The sequence below is a fragment of the Peromyscus californicus genome, unplaced genomic scaffold (assembly GCF_007827085.1).
Source record: "Peromyscus californicus insignis strain IS unplaced genomic scaffold, ASM782708v3 Scaffold_7__1_contigs__length_154581171, whole genome shotgun sequence".
Lineage (NCBI taxonomy): Eukaryota > Metazoa > Chordata > Mammalia > Rodentia > Cricetidae > Peromyscus > Peromyscus californicus.
Genome location: NW_026294595.1, coordinates 103,192,711 through 103,216,672, shown reverse-complemented (window position 1 = coordinate 103,216,672; position 23,962 = coordinate 103,192,711). Strand labels below are relative to the sequence as shown.

Here is a 23,962-nt window from a genome sequence, read left to right as displayed (position 1 = left end):
ATGTAGCTGGAGTTTTCCTGCCTGGCCCACAGTCAGGACAAATCTCTGTCACTGGCCAGTCCCACAGCCGCTCAGACCCAACCAAGTAAACACAGAGACTTATATTGCTTATAAACTGTATGGCCGTGGGAGGCTTCTTGCTAACTGTTCTTATATCTTAAATTAATCCATTTCTATAAATCTATACCTTGCCACATGGCTCGTGGCTTACCGGCGTCTTCACATGCTTCTTGTCATGGTGGCGGCTGGCAGTGTCTCTCCCACCTTCCTGTTCTCTCAATTCTCCTCTCTGTTAGTCCCGCCTATACTTCCTGCCTGGCCACTGGCCAATCAGTGTTTTATTTATTGACCAATCAGAGCATCTGACATACAGACCATCCCACAGCATTTATATGTATGGATGCTTTGCCTGCATGTACATCTGTGCATGCAGGGCCTGTGGGAGGCCAGAAGTAGGTGTCAGATCTTCAGGAACTGAAGTTGCAGACATTTGTGAGCCACCACGTGGGTGCTGGGAAACAACCCAGGTCCTCTGAAGAACAGCCAGTGCTCTTAACCCCTGAGCCATCTCTCCAGGCCCTCATTTCTATAACAGAAATACATGTCACAGTATACTTGAGAAAGTCCACTCGATGTAGATGACCCCCAAAAGCTCGCATTATGTTACAAAAAAAAAAAAAAAAACCATCTTGTATACGATGTGGCCATGGCTGTGGCCATTTGAGCTTCTAAATTTTCTTCTTGCTCCAGCATTTCCAGCTCAGTTTCCTTTCTTGGAAATTTATCATTTTCTAGTAAACTGTCCCTATTTTCTGCTGCCATCCAGGTGTCTCTAACTCCTCATTCTGGGACTTAAGAACCAGGAAGCCCTCAGGAGGTGCTGATATTGAACCCTGATATCCTCTAATATCAAAAGGCTCTCTACTGTTCCTTAGCTTGAAATCTTCATAGCTGTAGGAACGATACAGGGCTTCCTGGATCAGCTGGCGGCTAGCTGTGAGCCTATTCATCTAGACAGATCAGCGGGTCACAATGAGAGGGATAATCCATGGGACCCTAGAGAAGGGGCCCATCTTCTGTCCTACATACAGCCAAGCCAAAAAGCTTCATCCACAAGTCAGGCCCGTGCTCTATGTAGTCACTGGGTTCTATCTAGTCCTGCTCTGATATGGCTGTTCTCTGTGGCCATGCATTTCTGGGTGTTTAGTTCATGCCTACAAACCTCCTCAAGGATGCTCTGTTTATCTCTGTAACTTTTGAGGAAAAGAATTACAAAGAATCCAAATATTTTCAACCAAAAGAATGATAGTATGCCCATGTGCTCTTTGTGTAGTATCAGGGGGTCCTTGAGACCCATATTTTATTTCCAACAACTTGGGGGCTCATCCAGGATGCTAATTCTATCTGCAAAGAAGTCCAGAATCATGTCACTGGAGAGATGTGTCCCATGGCCCCATTGCAGCGGCCCTATAGCTTGGGCATTTGGTAGTCCCTAGATCGGTAATGATCCTGAGACAGGAAAGTCAGCAACAAAAGAGCCCAAGAGCAAAGGCAACAGGTAACTCTGTTCACAGGTCAAAGTAAAAAAAAGTCAAGTACTGCCTTAGTGGTTGGGACATTCTGGCGGGTATTTGGGAGTTAATGAGATGCACAACTGAGCAGGGTGTGGGCATGGAGCCCCCTCCACAGTCTGTGGCTGCTCAGTGGCCTCACGAGGCTTATCAGCAGCCAGGCCTTGAGATCCAGTCGTGGGATTATACAATCTGCCTAGTGCTGAGAGGTACTGATCTTGAACACTGTCCTGCAACGGAATCAGATGGAAAGGGGTGAAGCAGAAGACTTTGAGTGCAAACAACCTGCCCGATAGGGATGGGGAGTAGTGGGGGTGCTGAGCCTCTCAGGGACTCTTGATTTAGGGATCAGAATGGGGAGTAATCAGGTCAAACTGGGCTCCAAAAAAAGTAAAGAAATGGATTCTCCCTAACAGTCCATTAAGACTTAAATAATGGAAGAGAATGAAAAAAAAAAAAAAGCAGAAACAACGAGAAACTGAATGATCAAATATTGTTGTTTTATTTGGACTAAGGAACCTACCCTTATCCCTCAAACTGGGTCTGTCAGCTCTTTTTTTTAAGAGATTTTTTTATTTGTTTATTTGTTTTAGATTTATTTTTATTATTTTATGTGTATGAGCATTCTGCCTCCATGTACATCACAGGTACACCTGGAACCTGAGAAGGTAGTGTGTCTCCATGTGGGTGCTGGGAATCGAACCTGGGTCCTTTGCAAGAATAAGTGCTCTTATCTTTACCACTGGCCTAATTCTCCAGCCCCTGGGGTTGTCAGCTCTTAATTGAATAAATCAATTGTAGGAGTCTGATCTCCCAAGAAGAAATGGACCATGCCCTTTGTTGGAGGAAAAGACCTGAGGTCCTTTATCCAATGAGAACCCAATACAAAGAAAAGGGAACTATGACAGAGGTTCTAACCAGATCCCCTCAACACTTAGGTCTCTGACCAGCCCTGACCAAACCTAAATAACCAGGCTGATGGGACTCGCGCACCAACAGCTCCTCGGGTGGAAACGCCAGACCCTCTGCTTGGACTGATTGACCAGAAAGCAGAGGAACCAAGTCCTCTAACCAGGCCAGAAAGCTCCCCTGCCTTGCTCAATCTACCTCTCCCTGCCCCAGCTGAGGAGAGAAATTGAATAATGGGAAAGGAAACTCTAAAATTTACCTTCTTTCCAATCCTCCAGGAGAAACCCTTGACTTTACTTCCCCACAGGGAGTTCCCCCAGGAGAGGAAGGAACTGGGTTTGCTACTGCCTCTCTAACTAGCACTGAGGCCAGAACGCTACAAAGTGAACCTAAGTTCTTATTAGAGGACCTTTTGGGGTGGCAGGCCAGTCAGGCCAGTTCTCAGGGCCCCTGCCACACCTGGGCCGTTAGTGACTATTCTGAGCATTCTGTCCTCAGGGGAAGAAGAATGACTAGTTATTTGGGAATGAGAACATCTAACAATCTAACAGGTCAGGGGTTCTTGCACAAGGGTCCCCAGTCAGGACCCTTGATGGGACAACATTAATGAGTCCCATCAAAAATACATGAGGGGTCGGGCGGTGGTGGCGCATGCCTTTAATCCCAGCACTCGGGAGGCAGAGCCAGGCGGATCTCTGTGAGTTCGAGGCCAGCCTGGTCTCCAAAGTGAGTTCCAGGAAAGGTGCAAAGCTACACAGAGAAACCCTGTCTTGGAAAAAAAAAAAAAAAAAAAAAAAAAGAATACATGAGGGAACTGGAAAGACGTAGGTATAGAAGGGATAAAGGGGTCAGCCCCTTGATCTCAAAATATAAATAAGGCTTTATATATCCAACCAGGAATAGATGAAGACCCAACCAAACTCTCAATGTCAAAGGCCCCAAATCTTTCCACCAGGCCATCCTAGGAGGGTACCAATGCAAACAAGAGGACAGATGGGAAAATACTCCGAAGTAAAACTGGAGGGTCCCTGGAGTGGTTTGGATGACCAATGAGCTCTCTTAGTCTTAGATATTTGAACATGTCATTCTAGGTTGGCGACGCTGTTTGGGGAGGCTTAGAGTGGTGTAGCCTTGCTGGAGGAAGTATGCCACTGGGGGTGGGTTTTGAGAGTAAAATGGTTCACCTCCTTCTAGTACGCTTTCTCTGCTTTGTGTTTGTGGGTCAAGATGTAAGCTCTTGGCACCTTGCTCCAGCCTGTGTCTGCCTGCCCCCTTCACCCCTGTGTCTGCCTGCCCCCTTCACCATGCCACGATGAACTCTAAACCTCTGGAACCATAAACCAAAATAACTCTTCTATAACTTGCCTTGGCCATGTAACTTTATTGCAGAAACAGAAAAATAACTAATATAATCCCCTTGGCCAGATAATACTTAAAGTACATTTTGTAATCAGAAGCTGGCCAGCTATTCCCTCCTCCAAAAAAAAAAATCACAAAAGATAGAAAATTGGAAATACAGAGGGTTAGAACGGTTACTTGGGGAAGCCCAAGAGGTCCACGTAAGAAAGGATGAAGAGCCGGGCAGTGGTGGCGCACGCCTTTAATCCCAGCACTCGGGAGGCAGAGCCAGGCGGATCTCTGTGAGTTCGAGGCCAGCCTGGGCTACCAAGTGAGTTCCAGGAAAAGGCGCAAAGCTACACAGAGAAACCCTGTCTCGAAAAACCAAAAAAAAAAAAAAAACAAAAACAAAAAAGAAAGGATGAAGAAACACAAAAGCAGAAGGCTAAATTTATGCTCGCAACTGTAGGAGAACACGTTCTGGGAAAGAACGAATCTCAATTCCACAGGCCCAAGATCTTTCCACCAGGTCACCCAGAAAAGGACAAGCGAAAACAAGCCCATAAACAGGGGGGTGACAGAGCTACAGGTGTGGAACGGCAGGTCATTTCAAAAGGGGATTCCTTGAATGGAAAGAGGAAGAAGAGCTGTAAAGAGACTTTCTTTACTGCTTTCAAAGAGGAACAGGGATTCAGGGCTCTTTTCTACTGATGGGACCTACCAAGAGCCTCTAGTGAACCTAAAGAAATCAGAGATATAATTATATCTAATTATAATTGTTTGTAATTGGAAATGACTGTGGTGGTATTGTCTTCCCCAAAATATTGTGTACCTTAATAAACTTATCTGGGGTCAGAGAACAGAAAAGCCACAAGATACTTAGGCTAGAAAATGTTAGCACACGCCTTTAATCCTAGCATTCCAGAGACAGAAATCCCTCTGGATCTCTGTGAGTTCAAGGACGCATTGGAAACAACCAGGCATGGTGACTCATGCCTTTAATCCCAGAAAGCAGCCTTTAATCCCAGAAAGCAGCCTTTAATCCCAGGGAGTGGTGGTAGAAAGCAGAAAGGTTTATAAGGCGTGAGGACCAGAAACTAGAAGCATTTGGCTGGTTAAGCTTTCAGGCTTCTAGCAGCACAGTTCAGCTGAGACCCATTCTGGATGAGGACTTAGAGGCCTCCAGTCTGAGGAGACAAGACCAGCTGAGGATCCGGCAAGGTGAGATAGCTGTGGCTTGTTCTATCTCTCTGACCTTCCAGTGTTCACCCCATTACCTGGCTCAGGTTTGATTTTATTAATAAGACTCTTTAACAATCATGCTACAAATGACCTCTTGGTTAACTCTGGTACAAACAGGTCTTCTCTTTGTATACAACCCTCTGGACACAAATTATCTCCAGAGCGACTACTCATCTCAAGATTCAAAGAAGAACCCAGCCCTCATTTTTAAGAAGCCAAATGGTGAGTCCAGGAAAAAATGACTAGAAGAGCTCCCTATGTGTACCCAAGGCTGGGATTAACCCAATAGGGTGAAGCTTCGTGCCCAGGCTAGGCTAAGAGGCAGAGCCAAGTCTCCCTAAACCTCTTCACTTCACAGGTGAAAAGGACGTTTTCTCAAGATTTGAGATAAGAAGGGAAATAGAATAGGCCTAAAGTGCCCTCCAATCCATATCACTCTAAAAAACTCAAGAGACACAGTAAGGACAAGTCAGTATTCCATCTCCTTCAAAGGGAGGTCAGGACTAAAATCTGTCATTGAAGGACTGATAAAAGCTGGTAGCATTGAGCCCTGTATGTTCCCTTGTGACACCCCAATCTTGCTAATTAAAAGGCTGATGGATCCTATCTTAGTTACTTTTCCATTGCTGTAACAAAATACCATGATCAAAGAATGCATTTAACTGGGCTTAGGGTTTCAGGGGGTTAGAGTCCATGACGGTGGAGTAGAAGAACAGCTGAGAGCTCACATCTGGATCCACAGCCATTAGGCAAAGAAAGTGCACTAGGAATGGCAGGAGTCTTTTGAAAACTCAAAGTCCACCCCCAGTGTCACACCTCCTCCAACAAGGCCACACCTCTTAATCCTTCCCAAACAGTTCCACCAACTAGGAACCAATAAGCCTATGGGGGCCATTCTCATTCAAACCATCACAGAGCCTATAGGTTGGTCCAAGACCTTGTAGGACAGTAAATCCAACGGTGCAGAGCAGACACCTATAGTACTCAACCCTACATTCTCATCACAAGATTCTACATCACCATGGCAGGTTCAGTGTTGCAGACCTACAAGATACATTGGGGGCCTTGTCCCCCAGCCAAGAACAGTGAAGATCTTGTTGCCTTAGACTGGGAAGATCCTCAGACAGGTAGAAAGAACTATCATAGGTAGAAAGGTCTCCCCCAGGGACTTACCGACTCCCTCAGTCTATTTGGACAAATTCTGGAACAACCTTTCTGGTTTGGTGTGATTACTAACCTAATGAGGTGATGCACCTGGTTTGGTGTGATTACTAACCGAATGAGGCGATGCACCCTTTTGCAGAAGTAAAAGCTGCCCTGTGTGTTCTTTGTTCTGCAGGGGTGGTGTCCTTGAGCCCCACATTTTATTTCCAACACTTTGAAGCCTCTGTATTCATCTTTGCCTCTTTGGTGGTACTGGGGCTCAGAAAACAGTATTCCAAAGTATGTGGCTTTGGGCTTGAAGCTGAGAGGACTTGAAGAGGAGATACTATCAAGAAGGCGTCTTTATCTAACTAAAGAGATCTACAATCAGAGGACACACCTTCCCCATTCTCTTCATTGACTTTCATCAACCAAAGAGTGAAATCATTTCATAGGAAAGGGCACGGAATCAGACCTCTTAACTAGAGCCCAGAGGAAGTTTGTTCCAGGCCATTCATTGTCTGTTCTCCCCATTCACTTATTCATTTATTCATTTATTCTCTCCCCTAAAAACCTGAAAACCCTGCCGCCTTTTCTCTCTCCAAGAGGATAGGTACACATCACTCATATGCATACTCATCAGGCCTGTGTTTATGAATATGGATATATACATATATATTTTTGAGACAGGGTCTCATGTAGCCCAGGCTAGCCTCAAACTCTCTACATAGCCTAGGATGATCTTGAACTTTTGATTCTCCTGTCTCCATTTTCTTGAGTGCTGGAATTATGTCAGGTTTTATGTGGTGCCTGGGATTGAATCTGGGGCCTCATGCATCCTAGGCAAGCACTTTATCATCTGAGCCACTGTAGAGACCCCCAGAGGTTTCCTAGTGAGAACTTACTCAGGGTCCGAGAATCTGAGCTTGCTTTACCCAGCAGGACTGCATAAGGGGATGATTCAACTACGGGTGTGGTTACCAGGTGTTTGGAAGGGTCTACACTTGGCTGTTCAGTGTGCTTTGATCTAACAAGGGGGAGGTCTTTTGCCTCGCCCCTTGGCATGTTATAAAAAGCCTTTTTGAATAAACAGAAAAGGCTATTGGGTATTGACCCAGGTTCTCCCGAAGCTATCCTGTGTTTCTGTCTGTCTCCTCTTCGCTATCTTTCTATCTAATATTTTCTGACCCCTCTCTCCTCCTCATACGAACCCCTGAAAAGGTGGGAGCTGGTCTCCCATAAGCCGTGTCCCCAGCCACTCATATACTCTTTTGGTTGCTAATATATCTGTTGGCAGTTTGTTTTAGTGGACCCAGTCACCTGATCTTTAGGGGAAAGACTGAACTTCCTGACAATGGGCAAAGACTCTGCAGCTCTATTTATTGAGCACCATGAGACTGAGGGGCCAGGGGTTTTGACCAAGGAACTACTTTGTTCCTTTTAGATGTATGTATGTCCCTTTCTCAGAAGACAAAACTCAAAAGTGGAAGAAACAGGTATTACCTTTCTTTTATGTAATTTATTCCTTAACATCAAGCTCTTCTAGTTGAAAGGTACCACAAGTTTGTTATAAAATTTTTCACATATGTTGAAGCAATCTCACATAAAACAGAAACTACTTAGCAATTCCAATCCTGCAAGATAACCTCTTACTACAGTATGGGGCCATTCTAGCTTCCAGGTTTAGATGAGCCAGGCTGTTGTAATGGAACAAGCTGCTAGGTGAGTTGGGGAAGACCCCCATCTCTGGGACCACTCCTAAGTCAGCACTCTGCCTGTACTTTCTCCATTCTCCAGATGGCCTAGAAGACAACTGATCTCCATGTGTGACTGCCCAGAAGTGGCCTGAATGAGTTGACTGCCAGCACCTACTTAGATAACCTCTTGACATCAAGACTTCCTCTGATAGTCCAGTCGGAGAGAGTAAGGCACTTGCCCACAAAGCAGAGCAGCAGGACACACACATACACACACACACACACACACACACACACACACACACACACACACACACACACACTGCAGCCTTAGCTGAGTTGCTGTGCACTGCTTCCTCCCAGGGAAAATGGGGATGGCAAAACTGGTGTCCCCAGGGCGGCCATTAGGAACAAAGGAATTACATATTACCATGTGTGGCTCACAGTAAACAGTGAATGTTAGCGATTATTTCTATTACTTTCTCCTTTTATGATGAGCTATTAAAACCCTGCTGTTGTCTAACGCTTGAGAAGTCCTGACTTTCAAGGGTCGGTACCGCGAGCCAGGCCTCTCTTTGTGGCTGGTGAGACGTGGACTGTACTACTTTGGGGTGCAGCAGTGGTGCCGTCCACATGTGTAAACGGTGCCCTATCGTTGAGCAATGCACAGCCCTCAGTATGGATAAAGGGAGTGGGCTTGCAAAACAGAAACAGCCTGAGATTCTGGACCCAAGGGTCAAGATAACAGTACAACACATTTTTGTTTTCTTTTTGGACAGGGACTCATGTAACTCAGGCTGGCCTCAAATTTGACTTGTTGCTGAGGATGACCCCGAACTTCTGACCCTCCCGAGTGCTAGGATTACAGGTGTGGGCACCACACTCAGTTTATGTGGTGCTGTAGAATCTGGCACGCTAGGCAAGCACTCAACCAACCAAATCCAATCCCCAGCCTTCAAAATGCGCCGTAAGCTGCCAGTTTTCCACTCCCCCGGCTATTTTGGCATCCTATAGAATGCCCCTTTGTGCCCTCTTTAATTTGCTACAGAAGTAGAATCCTGTCAGAATTATTTCTGGTGGCCTGAGGGTGGGAGGATGAGATCAGACAAAAAGAATGGGTTCCATAACCAGCCTTTAAAACTGTCATTAACATGTCCCTGTCAACTTCAAGAAAACAGAGGCAAACGTGGGCCTGTTGGATGACTTCTGTTTTGAAGATAACTGTTGAAAAATGAATGCTCAGTTGAGAGCTATAGTAAAAACTGACCTCAGCGACTTCATGTGAATTTAGTCCTCCCTATACGGCACATGTAGAAAGGGGTCTGCCTCTGGCTATGACTTGGGTGAATGCATATGCAGTCACACCCTACCTGCTTCTTCCAAAGGTGTTCTGTTGTGTGGACTGGATAAGCAGGCCATAGGAAATGGGACTTTTCATCTGCAGTACATGCTACTAAGCAGCCTTGGGTACATGGCCTCTGGCTAGCTCAGTTCCAAGATTGGCTGCCCAGCCCCTCCCCTCCAGCAGTCACAGTGGCTGAACAGTCCCACCTAGTCCCAGCATTAGCTAGGGGAGCCCCTCTGCCAGTGCCTTTGTGTTTCCAATCACCACTTAGCCCTTGATTAGAATCCAAATGATGGCTTCCTAAAGTCAGAGATTTTGTCAACCATCATCTTTCCCGAGTGCTCGATTCAGGGACAGACCTGTGGGATAGGATGAGCCATAGTTAATGGTCCCATTGCTAAACTGGTTAGGTATGACATCCACTTTCCATGTGGGTTTGCTTTTTTTTCTGAACACGTTTGCTGCGGCTTCTTCAGAGGCCATAGGTGGCATCCTCAGAGTCCTGCATGATGTGTGATCTAGAGCTGATACACCGTGAACATCTAAGGAACATGGGCGTGAGATTGCACAGCATTCTAAAGAGTGGCCAGGGAAGAGAGGCAGGCCAGGCATCAACACTGCCTTGGCTGTGGGGACAGCAATGGGACTGTTGCCATGCCTCTGGAAGAAGCTTCTGACACCCACACAGCTGCAATGGCTTAGACACTCGGACCTTGTGAAGATTGACTTGGAGTTGTGATACAGCAAACAATCTACATTCTGTATGATAAACTAATGCAACTCACAATGAAGACCAAGAACATTTGGTGAGAACAATGTGCGAGGCCTGGTGGGCAGTAATGCCCAATGGTTAGTCAGCAGTTCTGTACTCAGAGAGCTGAAAATCACCTAGTCTGCCACTGCCTTGACATTCAGGATGGACTCTGACCGCTCTGAAGCCCAGAGGAAAAGAGGACCATGGAGGCAAGAGTTGGGAAGCACTCTCCGTCTACTGCCCGAGATGATAGTCACGGATTTTCTTCTGAACTCTGTCCTGGTGGCCCTCTGAAGTAGCAATTTCTGATGTGTTGGGGAGACAAGCTCTAAGAATAGTCATTGAGATCCACTAGGGACAGCGCACAGGGGATGGCCACACCATGGCCAAGTACCTGACAGTCATGAATCACAGGGAAAGCATGCTTTGGGCTCTTGGTTCTCAGGGATCTTCATCTCTCCAGGGCTGGCCTCTACAAGACGTTCCTAACAGGAACGTCATTTTGATTGTCTTGAAGCATGGTGACCATAGTCTAAGGTGGAAAAAGGAAGCTGATATTGAAGGCCCCAGGACAGTGGGTAGGGGGGCAGCCAGCATACTTCCTGGATCTGAAGTCCCTCCAGGTTGTGGGCTGAGCAGGACAACAGCCCTGTAGGGTAGAGGGTTCTGGTGAGTCACCATCAATCTGGTTCACGACCCAGGCAACCCTGGGGTCTGGGAAAGGCACTCCTGGGCCAGATAGTGGAGTAACTGCTTGAAGTACAGGCTGCTCCTTCTACTCTTTCTCAGCTGCATGCTCTATAATTTAGTCCCACCGTCAGGAGGCCCAAAGGCCGTTTCAGGAGTGGTGACTCATCCTCAAGCCCCTAGGTGTTCTTGGCTTTCCACTCCATAGATGTGCAAGGTTCAGATGTAGCATGACTGGGCCATAGGATGCTTTACCTCAGCATGCTCTGCTTTCCTTCCATCCCCGTGGCCTCCCTGTGGTATGATCTGCTGTCCTGCTCTTCCCAGGAAAGCCTCCTCCTGGAGCACACCTGTGCTTAGAAGAAAGGTCTGCATATCCGGGACTCCTGCCTTCCTCGGGAGAAGGGGCCAGAAACTAGATCACCAAGCTCTCATTCCCTGTGCACCACCAACTTGTGGACCTGGGCGGATTCTGTGGTTTTTGTTAAAAGGCAAAGGCAAAATTTTTCCACATTGTATAGTTTGACTTTATGCAAATGCAAAGGATTTTGGATTAAAACACAAGAATAACAATACGGGGCTGCTGACGTAGTTCAGGAGGTAGAGTGCTAGCAACTGGTAGCACATGTCTGTAGTCCCAGCACTCAAGTGGAGGGGGAGGCAGGAGATCAGAAGTTCAAGGTCATCCTTGGCTAGACCGTGAGAGTCCGAGGCCAGCCTTGAGATACATGAGACGCTGTCTCAAAAAAATAAGGGAGTAGGAAAAAATATAACCTTCTATCAGAGATCACTGGACCTGACCAGTCCTAAACTGTATACAGTAATCATTAACTTCAACAGAGAGACTGCCCTCAGATCACCCGAAAAGAGGCCATTTGAGAAATGAAAGACTCTGGTGCTGCGCTTGTATATTACGGGTACAGCCGCTGACCCAGAGTCAGTGCTGGAGTGAAGGGGAATGAGGCTTAAGAGTTTGAAGAGAGCCCGGCGGCGGTGGTGGCACACCCCTTTAATCCCAGCACTCGGGAGGCAGAGGCAGGTGGATCTCTGTGAGTTCGAGGCCAGCCTGGTCTACAGAGTGAGTGCCAGGACAGGAGCAAAGCTACACAGAGAAACCCTGTCTCGAAAAACAAACAAACAAACAAAAAATGAAGAGAGGGGAGTAGGTGGCCAGGGATCAGATGTGCTTGCAAGAGGTTGCAGCTGTGGTACGTGGTACAACAGGAGGCAAAAACGCCCCTGTGATAGAGACAGTCCAGAGCTCCCCACAGAGTGGGAGAGTGTAAATGAGACACGATGGTTGGCGGGGCCAGATTTTTCATAGGGACTCAGTCGACGGAGCGTGTCAGATGACAAACGGGCCACTACCTTAACACTTAAACAACACTGTGTGGCATTCATTGACAGGTGACCTAGTGCAACCACAGGTCGGCCTTCTGGGGTCATGGTGGGATGAAGAGTAGGTCTGGAAGGACAGACAGGGACCCCAGTCCACCAGACAAGCTACCTATCCTCTGTGTCCTGGCTTGGAGGGTCTGTGGGCCCCAAAGCTCTGCCTAAAGTGTCAAGAACTTACTGGGGTGACATCCCACTGCCCTTACCCCACACATTCCTTTGGGCTAAAGGGGACAGGAAAAAAGATAAACATGTTCCACCCTTTGACCCAAAGGTCGTTAGGTGACCCCTCATGATGTCTCCAGCCTGCCTCTTACTTTTTGATAGGAGTATTTGACTCCTTCTCAGGAGAAGTCCTTTGCAATACCAGCTTCCCAAGCAGACCCAAACTCCTAGGTTCTCTCTGTAGAATACCAATGCAACTGGAAAGAACATTCTAGAATCTTACTGTAACCTTTCGACATCCTCCCCAACCTTCCTACCATGTTTTCAACACTGGCAGAACACCGGCGTCTTCCAAGGGAGGTTTTAAAAGTTTTGTGCCTAAGGTACAGTTTGGGCAACAAGATTTTGAAAAATCTCGTCTGCTGATTCTTCTGATGAACTCACTGCCTCGGAGCAGCCATGAAGGGGAGCTAGTCCATCCGTCTTCAGGTGGCAGGAGGGGGTACTGGGGGTAAACACTGCAGTATCTGGAGTGAACAGACAAGCACTGAAGGCCGGGCTTTCCACAACACCAACATCTGATCTGCCTTGTTTCGGAGATGCAACTAGTCATGCCTGGACTCGAGTCGCTAACCATATGGAAGCAATTGTGCTGACAAGGCGGCTTCAGCTCCTCACAATGAAATGTGAACACGCAGTGTTTATTTAACCAAGAGTTTTCTGTCCTTTCTCCTCTGGCGGCCTGCCAACTGCCCCAGAAAGACTTCGAAGCAATTCTTTCTGGCCACAGGCATGAAGCCTGGTTCTCTCTCACCAAGGAAGGTCTGGAGTTGATTCCCTCAAAAGACTAGAGGTGAGTTCCCAAAACCTGGGACCTGGGAGAGACTCTCTGTCCCCAAGTCCCTATGCCATACTCCAGACCACAGAAACCTGAATTCCTCTTTAAAACAAAACAAAACAACAACAAAACAAAAAACCTTTTTAAGGAAAATAAGTATTTCCTTATAAAATGTGACAATTCTGGAAGACTGAAACCTTTGCAAGAATAATTTGTTAAAGCGCTTTCTAAGTGACAGAGAGCAAGGCATCCACTTAATAAACACAGTTGATGAACTTTTGCCTGCTTTCTGTAGTGAGTAGAGTTAAGAACCCTGGCATTCCTGTGGTGCACAGACATACACACAAAACATCCATAAACATGAGATGATAAAAAAATTTTAATCTGTGCATTTTATTACAGCAAATTAAACCTCTCTAAAGTAAAGATTAAAAGAATTGTTCATGGGGTGGGGGATTTAGCTCAGTGGTAGAGCACTTGCCTAGCAAGCACAAGGCCCTGGGTTCGATCCTTAGCTAAAAAAAAAAAAAAAAGAATTGTTCGTGTCCACATTGGTTAAGGAAAACCTAAACACCTATTAAGAAATAACTGGGGTTGGGGGTAAAGAAATGGCTTGGCAGTTAATGCATACTGCTCTTGCAGAGGACCCAAATTTGGTTCCCAGCACCCACACCTGGGGGCTTAATAATCACCTGTGACTCCAGGGAGAGCTGATGCTTCTGGTTCACACAAGGCACCTGTACTCACATGCACATACCCATATCCAGATACATACATGTAACTGTAACGAATCTTTAAAAGAAAAAAAATATTGTTTGGCATTAATACATCAATAAATGTATGGCACATTCACATATGTACCTGTGAAGAAATGAACCATGCTGAGATGGGGTTCAGTTGGTAGAGTGCCAGCCTAGTATTCAGGAGGCCCTGGGTTCCAGCCCCAGCCAGCATTGCATAAGCCAGACATGGTAGAACTCCCTTGTGATCCCAGCACAGAGGTATGAGGATCAGAAGTTCAAGGTTATACTCAGCTGTATAACAAGTCCCAGGCCAACGTGAACTGCATAAGAAACCACCTAAAAACACGAAACAAAACCAGGCATGCATTTCAATCCATATGCCACTAATGTACTTGACATGGAGGGGTTGAAACAAGTGAATTAACGACCTGTATTGCTAACATTTGACCTCTTAGACTGGATGGTAAGGACATGGGTAAATCTTACTTCCTGTGTCCCACTTAGATAAGTGTTGGAGCCCACTAGGTTTCCGAGTGACTGTACCTAGCAGGACTGCATAAGAGGTTGACTGGACCACTGGCCTGGGTACCAGGTGACTGTAACTAGCAAGGGGAAAGTCTTTTACTCCACCCCTTGGCATTGTTATAAATAGACCTTTGAAATAAAGTTCTGGACCCGTTTGGATAAGGATCCAGGCCCACCTGAGACTATCCTGTGATTTCTCTCTGTTCCTCTCTCTATTTCTAACAAAGTCTCTTATCCCTCATTCCTCAAGAATTCCTGGGGTAAATAAGTGTGGGGGCTGGTCCGCCACAGGTAAGTCTTTAGTATAATGACTAAAGAATAGATTAGAAAAGAAAAAACACAAAAACAAAAACAAAACCCTGTGATGGTAAAAAGAAAAAGTTCAGCATATTTATTGGTCGGCCCACCTAATTAGAACCACAGCACCCCTGTGTGACATGGCTGAGAGATGAAGCTCTGCCCTTGTCACTCCTCCTGGGGGTCCTAAAGCCATGACAACAACTGGCCTGAAGGCCCACCCCACAGTTATTGCTCGGGCCTAAGCCCTGCACCTCTCCTTGGATAAGCACAACTATCTCAGTCCTAAATTCATGGCCAGTTTCTGAAACACTTCCTCCTGGGAGGTAGGAAAAGGCTCCCCAGCCTTCCCTAGGGATCAGACTTCAGACGCACTGGCTCTGTGGAGTGCAGTTAGAGAGGTGACTTAGAATGGCCAGACAGGGCCACAGAGTCCATAGGTCCTGGGCTGGCCTGGGCAGCTGGGTCTTTTTTTTTTTTTAATATATGTATTTATGTGTACATTATTCTGCCTGCATGTGTCCTTGCAGACCAGAAGAAGGTACCAGATCTTGTTCTGGATGGTTGTAAGCCACCATGTGGTTGATGGGAATTGAACTCAGGACTTCCGGAAGAGCAGTCAGAGCTCTTAACCACTGAGCCATCTGTCCAGCCCCTGCAGCTGGGTCTTGAAAAGACGTTTTAGATGGGTTTTCTTTCTAACTGGCTGTGGTAGTGTATGCCTTTAATCCTAGCACTCCAGGAGCGGGTCTCTGAGTTCAAGGCCAGCCTGGTCTACAGATCGAGATCCAGGACAGCCAGGGCTGTTACACAGAGAAATCCTGTCCCAAAGAAACAAAACGGAACAACAACAGCCCACCTCACCTCACCTCCTGCTGATAGCCTCTGCCTCAGTCGCCTTACCCTTATCCTTCAGCCAAAATACTTAGATGGCTTATATTTTACTGTATATAGCACATCTGTGTTTTTTTCCAAATATAAAATTACACCATAATACTAAATGAAGAGACTTTTAAAATGGGTGTCAGTCTCCCTCAGACCCTGAGGATTCTACTGTCCTCTCTAGAGAGCATGCCCCATCCCTATCCCTCCAGGAAGACCTAGGGTTCTTCTTGCCGCTCATGGTTTATTCAGGGAAGTCTAGTATTCTCAGAAAGATGACTTTGCATTTCTAGACTATTCTATTTCTCTAGATAGAGCTGTGTGTGTGTGTGTGGGGGGAGGGTATTTCACTGGAGGGCACAGGTAGACAGATAGGCAGCCAGGATGGCAGCTGCCAACACTCAAGAGTGGTTTGTGTTTTAAACCAAACTCCGCCCTCTGTCCCCATTTCATCCATGGCATAATGGAAACTGACTGCTGCTCACATCCAGAATCCCAGCCAGGGTTCAGAGCACTGTGTCCAGTTTCAAGAAGGAGTCCCATCTCCTTTCCCCTCTGGGCAGAAATGTGTTCTATCCAGACTCACCTCTCTGCTCACCTCTCTCCACTGACAAATGGGCATTGCACTATAACCTAGGTGTCCCTGCAAGACAAAATCTAACCCAAGCCTCGAACTCACATGTTGGTCTCCCAAACTGGTTTTTGTTGTTTTTAACTAAATCTAAATCCAATGAGCTTCCTTCTAATTTTGCTCTAAAACTTTCAAAGAACATTGATTTCATCTACCATTTCCAAGTCACATGGAGAATTGTCAAAGTGCTTACAAGCTGGTTTCATTTCCTGTGTGCCAAAGGCCAAGGGCCATTCACAGCAAAACTGGAACACCAGCCACCAGATACAAGTAGCAATGGGGAATCCATGAATATTTATCACCTCCCAGAGAGCTCCTTGGGCAGTGCGGGGACAGAAAGCAACTTCGGCTAATCTGAGTCCTGTTCTAATACTCTCCACAAAGACAGCCTGTTCTTACTTGTGAAACCCTCATCAAAGCCATAACGAGGCCAGACTGCTTGTTGGTAGCTTTGACTAGAAGCCCTGAAGGCTTAAGATAGGAAAACAACACTTTCTCCAAAACAAACAAGGCTTTCCTTTGTGTATCTAATGAGGAGAGAGTGGAGCTAAGGCAGATCCTACCATGTCCAGAGTCCCTGGATGCTGAGGTAATTAGAGCCTGCAAGGGCAAGCAGCTTCGGGGTATCCAACCCATGGCTAGTTGGCGAATGTGGCTCAGGTTAGCTTTGAGTGAAGCCCAACACAAAACTGCAAACATACTTCAAACATTGAGGGGTGTGTGTGTGTGTGTGTGTGTGTGTGTGTGTGTGTGTGTGTGTGTATGTGTGTGTGTGTGTGTGTGTGTGTGTGTGTGTGTGTGTGAGAGAGAGAGAGAGAGAGAGAGAGAGAGAGAGAGAGGTTTGATAACTCAACTGCATGTTTTCTGAGTGTGACTGAACCCCGAAGGTGTTGGATGTGTCTGCCAGAAAAGGGATCTCTATCAGAGTGTTTGCCTAATTACACACCTGGGGCCTGTGAGCTGTGCGCTGTCCCTCCAGAGGGGAACTGAATGGGATACCGACTCTGTATTGATCACATCATGCTGGGCTAGACAGCCCCTCTGAAGAGACCAACTGAGATATCTGTAAGGCTCTGAGTACAAAGAGAAACCTAGACACATCAAATGGATTGCCAGAAAAGCCCATCGCCGAGCTGACAAAATTAAATGGTCTCTCTCCAAAGCAAACCAACGGAGCATCTTGGTTTTAGATATAAAACTTCTTGCGCATGACCTTGGCCTACACAAAAGCCAGCATCTCTGCTTTTGCTCTTTTCTTACCTCTGCCCCATCTATCCCTCTGACACCTCAAGACTTCCAGAAGATCCATTTGACCATTGAGTCAAATGATGACAGATGAACAGGCAAGAAGGAAAAAAAAACACACTTTGGAGGTAACTGTAGATTTCTCGATGAGTTTGTTCAAGACACAATCATCTTTCCTTCGTCACTAAAACACTGGAGCCTGAGGAGGTGACTGGGACAAGGCTGCCTGGGACTTCAAGTACACACACATCCACTGGGTCCCACCAACAGACAGAGGCCAGGGGAAGGCGGGCAACAGGCTTCCATCTGCCCAAAATGCAGATGGAGCGGAGTGTGGGGTCTCAACAAAACCAGGGTTCTTGCTGTGGTAAAGAACTTGCCACCTATCACAAGCCAAAGTATCAAAGTATAGACCAAAAAAACCAAGCTAACAACAGCAAAATCAAGAGCTGGTGACTGAGAACACCCTTGGTTGACAAGCGTCTCATTGTTCCCTAAAAGGAGCCCACAGATAGGAATGGAATGTTCCACCCTACCAGGCTGCATCTTCAGCATTTCAGAAGCCGGCATGTGAGCAAGCACAATGAAGGGGTAACCACAGGGTAACCACTTACCTAAGGACAGGGCTTGATGGATACTCAGAGTGAGACCGGAAGAGAGGTTGGGTCTCCCTCCTATCTAGCAGAGGTCCCTGATAGTACCTGCCACGGAGTGGGAAGCAAGAAGGCAGGCACACAGGACCTATCTTCCTCCCCACTTCCCACAGTCCAAGCTACACACAGACCCTCATATTTGCACAGAATTCACAATGTTCATTTTCTTGTGGAGGCCACCAAAGGAAAGGAAAGACCTGGATTCGGTCACTTAAAAAGCTGGAACCAAAACAAAACACCAAAACAAGCCCACACCCACTTTGGCATAGAACTACATAGGAAAAGTGGAGCCAGAATTGGACCTCATTTTTATGCTTTCCTGTGAGGCACATGACAGGAAGCTGTTCCTGTGCCAAGTCAAGTCTGTACTCCACAAGGAAGACAGGAGGAGGGGTTAGTAGTGCCAGTCTATCCTGAGGAAGCCTACTCCTAGTTGGGTTTTGCTGCCAGAGCTAATGGGAAGCAAAATCCTAAAGAGTTGTAGCAAAGGACTTAGGCACCCAGAGTGACTACCCAGAGGTCACCCAGCCACTGTAAGCAGGTGACTCCATATCTGCCTTCATATCATTTTTTTTTGAAGATGGGGTCTAATATAGCCCAGGCTGGCCTCAAACTTGATATGTAGCTAAGGATGACCTTGAACTTCTGACTCTCCTGCCTACGCCTCAGACTGCTGGGATTGTAGGTATATGCCAGCACACTCGTGTGTGTGTGTGTGTGTGTGTGTGTGTGTGTGTGTGTGTGTGTGTGTAATTTTTAACTTATTATTTCAGAATTTTATACATGTGTATAATGTATTCTGATATCTACTCCTCTGCTTCCCTCCTTAACTCGTCTTAACTCCCCTCCCAACTCCATATCCTCTTTTTATTTATTTTTTACAACTTGCTGAGTCTAATTAGTGCTGCAGGTATCACATGGGTGCAGGACTATCCACTAGAGCATGGGTAACCAAGAGCCACACTCCTAAAGAAAATTGACTCCCTCTCCCCAAGCAGCTGTCACCTGCCAACAGCTCTTCAGGCAGGAGTGAGGCTTGGGAAGCCACTCTCCATACCCGGCTTATGCAATGCTTGGAATCGCACCCAGGGCATTGCTCATGCTAGATGAGTGCTCTAACAACTGAGCTACCTCTGAACCTTCTGTCCTCATAGTTCAAGTTTTTATTTAGGAAGTAATCCAGTAAGGGAAAACAAACAACTTTCCACTCACCACTTTTTATCTAGGAAAAACAATTAACCTACCCCAAATTTGAATGTAGAAGTACAGAGAACCATTGGTCATTATACTGCTATTGGTTCAGGATTTATAGTGTGCTGTTAGCTCATTTCACCTTTTCCAGCACGTCCTAGTTTGCTTTTCTGTTGCTGTGATAAAATGCTGACCAAGGGGCTGGAGAGATGGCTCCATGGTTAAGAGCACTGGCTGCTCTTCCAGAGGTCCTGAGTTCAATTCCCAGCAACCACATGGTGGCTCACAACCATCTGTAACGAGATCTGGCGCCCTCTTCTGGCCTGCAGGCATACATGCAGACAGAACACTGTATACATAATAAATAAATAAATCTTTTTTAAAAAATGCTGACCAAATTCACTTTGGGAAGGAAAGGGTTTATTTGGCTTGAGGTGAGTCAATCAGATCATCAAGGGAGGCCAAGACAGGAACTGAAGTAGAAACCACCGAGGAACGCTGTTTACTGGCTTGTTCCCTCCCCATGGCTTGCTCAGCTTCCTATAGCCCAGGCTCACCTAGCCAGGGATGGTTCCACCCACAGCAGACTGGGCCCTTCATCATCAATTAGCAATTAAGAAAACACCCCAGTAGAAATACCCACAGGCCAAGCTTCTGGAGGCAGTTCCTCAGCTGAGCTTCCCTTATTTCCGGTATGTTTAGGTTTGTGTCGAGTTGACAAAAACTAGCTCTAACTGAACAGTTCTATGACATAGTGGCCCACTGTACCAAAACTACTCTGGAGGTTCTGAGACTTAACCACCTCCCCAAGGACCATAGAGTTCAGCCCTGAGTTTCCTCCAGGTAGATGTAGTCCAACCCAGAGTCATGGGTTTTGAGTTATGATGAAACTATGGATCTTCATTCAAAGTCAAGGTACTCAGAGCAACGCCCTCCAGGTCAAGGAGCTGTTAAAATTGTGGCTTTAATTTTTTTTTTTTTCAATAAGCTTTTGGGACTGGAGAGATGGCTCAGTGGTTAGAGTATGCACTGCCCTTGCAGAGGATCCACAGCTGCATTGCCAGCACTCAGGTGGCTTCCAGCTTCCTGGAACTCCAATTGCAGGGCATCAGACACTCTCTTCTGGCCTCCGTGGGCACGAGGCATGCATAGGTGCATCTAGGCACATGCAGACAGAACACTCATAGACATGAAATAAAAATAAACAAATCTTTTTTTTTTTAAGTTGTTCAGTGCTAGGAAGGTGATACAGAGGTGACCAGGTCAGCAGCAACAAGGGCGAGATGACTGACAAGTGAGTCCAACAGGGAGGCGGGGCTCAGGGAGGCGGGGCTCAGGGAGGCGGGGCTCAGGGAGGCGGGGCTCAGGGAGGCGGGGCTCAGGGAGGTGTTACAAGAGCTGGAAATCTGCGGAAGAAGAGGAAACCATTGAGGGGTGTTTCATTTGGGGACAGTACACCTGGATGTTATGAAACATCTCATTCTGGCTGTTGTGTGGGAAGTGGCTGGAGTACATGAGTGCTTAATGTCCCAACTCATCTTCCCTACCTGGCAATCTATTATGACTCACTTAGCCCTCCTACCAGAGTTATCTAGAGACTCTTTCAAAAATTAAGACTTAAAAACATAATTTTGAGCTAGAGAGACAGCTCAGTGGTTAAGAGAACTGGCTGCTCTTCCAGAGGACCCAGGTTCAATTCCCAGCACCTACATGGTGTCTCACAACCACCTGTAACTCCGGAATTCTAGGGGATCCAATGCCCTCTTCTGCTCCCCTTGGAAACCAGGCATGCACAAGATGCACAGACACAGATGTAAGCAAAACACCCATACAGTTCAAATGAAAATTTTTTAAAAAAGCATGATTTTGTTAATTTAAAATTAATGATGTCTTGCTCACCACCTAAAAGAACTTTACAAAATTCATTCATTCATTTATTAAACACTACTTATTTCCAAAAAGCAAATGGAGGTTGTTTTAAAAAAATGGCTATAAAGCAACAGAACCACTTAGAGTTCTCTTTGGGAAACTGTTTAAAATTTGTTGGAATAACTGTTTTCAGGATCAATTTAAGAATTCAACCGTTTTAAAAGCCCAGTTTGCTCTCAGGGTTCACACTTCTCAGTTCCAGACTAAGGCATCAGATTGGCTTCACTTTTACACACTTTCAAACTTCTCCATCCTCTTTCCCTCCTGATTCTCCCTTGAAAGGTAGGAAGTGCCCTACGCTGCTGCCTGCCACCCCACCCCTTCACCCCCTACATCTGGGACTGAGCAGAGAGGAAGGATTGGAGTATCTGAAACGCTCCTTTCTCAGCAGCTCCAATTCTGTTAGGAGGAAAACTGAGAAACTTCCATTCTTCCTTGGTGTGCATTTTAAGACTCTGGTTATCTAACCAAACTTATCAGTTACAAAACTTCATCACCCTTTTTCAAAATGGAGAAAATAAAGCATGGATTTTTTAAACATTAAACAAAAACTTTTGTTCCTATTACTCTCCCTGTGCTCACCACATTCACAGCCTCCAGAACCGCACGCCCGGCCAGCACAAGGAGCAAAAATCCACACGACTTGCAGCAGATTATTAAGAAGAGACCTGGCAGAAAGGCTGAGGAATTTTTAAGGATTTGGTGATGGAAAACAGAGCCGCCTCAGTTCTTTGCTTGTTTTTTGGCTCTTGGTGTTTGTTTCAAATTATCATGTTGCCTCCAACTACAAACTGCTTATGTAATTTAGTATGCAAGAAGAGAATTGTTCAAGGAATGTTCATTTGAGCAAATGGACTTAGGTTTGTAGCTAGACTTGTAAACCGAACTTTCCGGGTATTCTTAAAAGACAAACGTTAGTCAACCAGATTAAAGATCAAAAGGGACAAAACCACATTCTGAATGGAAACTGATCCTTTTAGGGCAGGGGCAATACCTGAAATGTGCTGACTTAGCAGTGCTGCATCCAACCCTCTCACTTCTCTTTCTTTAGGTAAAGCCTGGTTTATTTATTTTTTTTTTTCTAGCCACTTCACAGAGTGCCTCAGTATCATCTGTTGGAGAAACCTGCCGTACTTGTTTGCGCTTATCAATCCATTGTGTCATATTGAAGCGCGTGTGAGAACACTTAAGCAGGTCCGAGATGAACTCAGAAGCCACCCAAACACACCGGATTCTGCTCCACAGTAATAGCGGTGAAAGGATTGTGTCGTCCCCCTCTGCTTTTTTTCCCAGGCCTCTGCACTCACAGGGTGTCCCTGCCTAGGAGGGCCAATACAACACAATGCTCACCAGAGCCCAGGGGAGAAGCCAGACCCAGTCTTGCCCAGGCGGGACACCCAGCCTCGGTCCAACGCTACACGCGAACCGCGACACCCAACTCTTGCAGCCGCTCACTGGTTCGCGGCGTGGGATTGCCTTAGAAGCCCTGATCTGTGACCCGCAGAAATCCCGCCAAAGCGCGGCCAGGCCACCAGACAGTGTTGAGGGCAGAAAGTTCCTGGCGCATGCCATACCAGACCTGAGGGCTGCATTCCACACAGGCTCTAACTTAGGTGCTCCCAAAGCGCTCCGCTGGGCTTGCTGTCCTCCTCTGTGGTGTCGAGGAGCCCTTGGTGCCCACCGGTGCCGGTTCCACTAAGACGTGCACCCCATGATCCGGCTGCGGATCCCCCAGAACCCCCGAGGGCTAGCTAGAGTTAGCATCAAGACCTTCGAGACTTCGCAGCCGGCACTCACCTCTCCAGGGCGCGGGTAGCAGCAGCAGCCCCAGCAGCAGTGAGGCCAGAACCATGGCGGAGCCACGGATCTGGAAGTTCTCTCCGGACAGATGCACGGACCCACCAACGTCCTGAACTCGCCGGTGGCCGCCCGAGCGCGCTGGCGTAGCGCCGCAGTCCCTGCTGCCCCGGCGGCAGGCGCCGAAGTGGCAGCGCCGAGCGGTGGATCGCAGGCGTCGTAAGTTAGAAGACGGAGGCGGGCCCGGAGCTCAGGCCCGGGCGGGGCCGGCAGGTTGGTGTGGGCAGGGGGCGGGAAGGAGGCAGGGCAAAGAGAAGAGAAGGAGGGAACTGGAGGAGGGGGCGGACCCAGGGCCGAGCGCTAGGGAGGATGGAGGGGCGGGGCAGACATGAATGGAGCTAGGGTCAGTCCCAACAGGTTACCCTGGCCTTGAGGGTGTGGGAAGACGAGAAGGGAGGTGCTGGAGGAGTGGGAAAAGGAGCTAGTGGAGAGCAAACAAGGGCCACTACCTTGGGCTAAAAGGACGGAGAGACCGAGAGGAAGTGGAGGGTGCTAAGAAAGAGCATGATCGGGAGGGGAAAGGGTCCCCGTCCCCCCCACCCCCACCCGCAACCTCGGAGTCTCACTTTGTAGGAGTAGGTAGGAGAGCTTGGAAACAGGAGAGGGAGAGTTCAATGGAGTGCATAGGATGCAGCCCCCAGGACTTTGAGGGGTAGTGGGTCCAGCTGCCTTGGGATGGCAGCGACCCTGCAGTCCAGGCTTTACTGGCTTGAGAGGCCCCAGCAGCAGCGCTCCAGAGGCTGTGGCCACAGTGGCAGCACATCCTGCTGAGCCGGATCGTCCTCCAGGCTACTGAATCCGAGGAGCAAGAGCGGACCCTGGCGTCAGGAGCTTGCAGCCTACACCAGAGAGGCTCGCTGGGGAGAACTAAGTCTATCCCGTAAGAAGTCTAAGAGAGAGAAGCTGGGGCATGAGTGGGGATTAA

General features: G+C 47.3%; 1 protein-coding gene across 1 annotated transcript in view; it reads right to left on the bottom strand.

Annotated features, from left to right (window-relative positions):
* Positions 1 to 23,208, bottom strand: part of Mertk (MER proto-oncogene, tyrosine kinase) — a 107,114-nt gene extending 83,906 nt beyond the window's left edge. The window contains exon 1 of the mRNA XM_052723981.1: positions 22,978 to 23,208. Coding sequence (XP_052579941.1) covers positions 22,978 to 23,032 — 55 coding nt within the window. The 5' untranslated portion in view covers positions 23,033 to 23,208. The remainder of the gene's footprint in view (positions 1 to 22,977) is intronic.
* Positions 23,209 to 23,962: the final 754 nt, after the last annotated feature.